This window comes from Trichechus manatus, unplaced genomic scaffold (assembly GCF_000243295.1).
Source record: "Trichechus manatus latirostris isolate Lorelei unplaced genomic scaffold, TriManLat1.0 scaffold00027, whole genome shotgun sequence".
Taxonomy (NCBI): Eukaryota; Metazoa; Chordata; class Mammalia; order Sirenia; family Trichechidae; genus Trichechus; species Trichechus manatus.
In genome coordinates, this window is record NW_004443963.1 from 15,165,271 (window position 1) to 15,167,366 (window position 2,096).

At 61.1% G+C, this 2,096-nt stretch overlaps 1 protein-coding gene across 1 annotated transcript in view; it reads left to right on the top strand.

The window, feature by feature from the left end:
- CSF2RB (colony stimulating factor 2 receptor subunit beta) overlaps positions 1 to 2,090 on the top strand; it is a 23,595-nt gene extending 21,505 nt beyond the window's left edge. Inside the window, exons 10-11 of the mRNA XM_023728910.1 lie at positions 7 to 41; positions 742 to 2,090. Coding sequence (XP_023584678.1) covers positions 7 to 41; positions 742 to 1,843 — 1,137 coding nt within the window. The 3' untranslated portion in view covers positions 1,844 to 2,090. The remainder of the gene's footprint in view (positions 1 to 6; positions 42 to 741) is intronic.
- The last annotated feature ends 6 nt before the right edge of the window (positions 2,091 to 2,096 follow it).

A 2,096-nucleotide genomic window follows, 5' to 3' on the forward strand; every position in this document is an offset into this window, starting at 1 on the left:
TACAAGGGGCCATGGGACAGCCATGTCCCAGAGCTGGAGGGGTGAGTGTCTGAGCCCTGGTGTAGCTCCTGTCCTCTGGGGTGCAGTGGGGAGGGAGAGGACCTCATCATGCACATTAGAGGCTCTGATGAGGTGGCCACTGCCTTGGTTCATCGTGAAGTGATCAGAAGGAGGCTGGTTTGCTCTAAAGCAAGAGGTGCTCCAGTCAGACATCAGGAGGAACTTCCTGAGACCCATGTTAGCAGAGGACCAGACAACGGACTTGACCAGAGGCAGAACATTGGAGCAGAAGCTGCCTCCCCGCCCTGCTGCCTGGGGAGGCTCCACAGCAAAGGCTTCCAGGCCCCATGGAGTGGGTGAGGGGCTCCACACCCCTAGGGCCTTAAGACTTGTGTGGCCAGCTCCCCACTGCCCTCACTTAGGAAAGTTGGTTGTATGGCTAATGGAATGAAGGACAGAGAAAATGACTGGGTGGTGCACAGGCTGGCATCAGCCTGAATCTGAAGGTAGTAGGGTGTCATGGAGCAGAGGGGAAGATCAAGGCCACACAAAGCCAGAGCAAGTCATCTACAGGGAGACTGAATCAAGAGTCTGTTTTCCTTCCCTGACCCTCCACCTGGCCCTTCCCTGATGCTTACTTTGAGCCCCAGGTGGTGTCTGGCTGTCCAGAGTCACCTCCCCCTTTGCCTGAGGCAGCTGCCCAGGGTGGTCCCAGCATCTTTGCCGCTTTTCTCCTGGCAGGGTGTTCCCTGCACACTGTGGGGACAGCGAGGTGTCACCGCTCACCACAGAGAACCCTAAAGACGCCTGTGACTCGCCGTCTGAGCCTGACATGACTCCGGCCACCTTGGAGCCCATGGAGCAGCCTCCTGGCCCCTCAAGCAGGACTGAAAGCGAGGCTTCCAGTTTCGACTTCAATGGCCCCTACCTCAGGTCACCCCAGAGCCACTCCCTGCCTGACATCTGGGGCCAGCTGACATCCCTCGATGTGGGCAGGAGCAGGAAGCCACTGCCACCAGGGTCCCTGGAGTACCTGTGTCTGCCCGCTGGGGGACAGGTGCAGCTGGTCCCACTGTCCCAGGCCATGGGGCAGAGGCGGGCCATGGATGTGGATGGGGTGCCCAGCCCTGGGGCTGAGGGGAGCTTCTCCCTGGGTTCAGGGGAAGGCCCTGCCCCTCCTCCGCCTGGGCCCATGACGGGTACACAGGATCCAAAGGACAGCCCATCTGCTCTGCACACTGGTGCTGGGGGCCCCCAGGACAGTGTTGTGGCCTCTGGCTATGTCACCTCTGCAGACTTGGTGTTCACCTCAGCCCCAGAGGCCCTGTCTGGCTCCCTGACTCCCCCTCTGGGTCACCCCTCTCACCAGAACCCCAGCCCCTGTCCTGGACTGGCCAGTGGACCCCCTGGAGCCCCAGCCCCCCTGCAGCCAGGGTTTGAGGACTATGTGGAGCTCCCTCCAACCACAGGCCAGCCTCCCAAGTCCCCTCTCTGCAGCCCTGCTTCTGCTGAACTCGGCAGCCCTGTCCTGAGCCCAGGGGAGCCCCGGGCACATGAGGCCCCTGGGTCCCCCCACCCCGAGGGGCTCCTTGTCCTGCAGCAGGTGGGTGATTACTGCTTCCTCCCTGGATTCGGGCCTGGCCTGCTCTCGCCCCGGAGCAAGCCCTCTTCCCCAGACCCTTCTCCTGAGATGGGGGGCCTGGACCAGGTGTCCCAGGCCAAGAAGCCCCCAGGCCCAGTCATGCCCCAGGTGCCAGCCATTCAGCTCTTCAAAGCAATGAAGCAGCAGGACTACCTGTCGCTGCCCCCGTGGGAGGTGGGCAGGCCCAAGGAGGTGTGTTGAGACCCCCGACCCCATGGAGGGCTCAAGGGCAGAGGGTCAGCCTACCCTCCTGCCTGGCCTTCTCTTCCTGCCAGCCCCTTGTCCCTTCCCAGTCATTCCTCAAAGTCAAGGAGAAGCTTCCATGTTGAAATAGATGGAGACCTGGAAAATAAGCCCACCATTCTACCACTCCCCTCCCCGTTGACTTCTAGCAAATCACATCTCCTCTTTCTCTCTCTCTCACACAAACACACACACACACACACACACACAC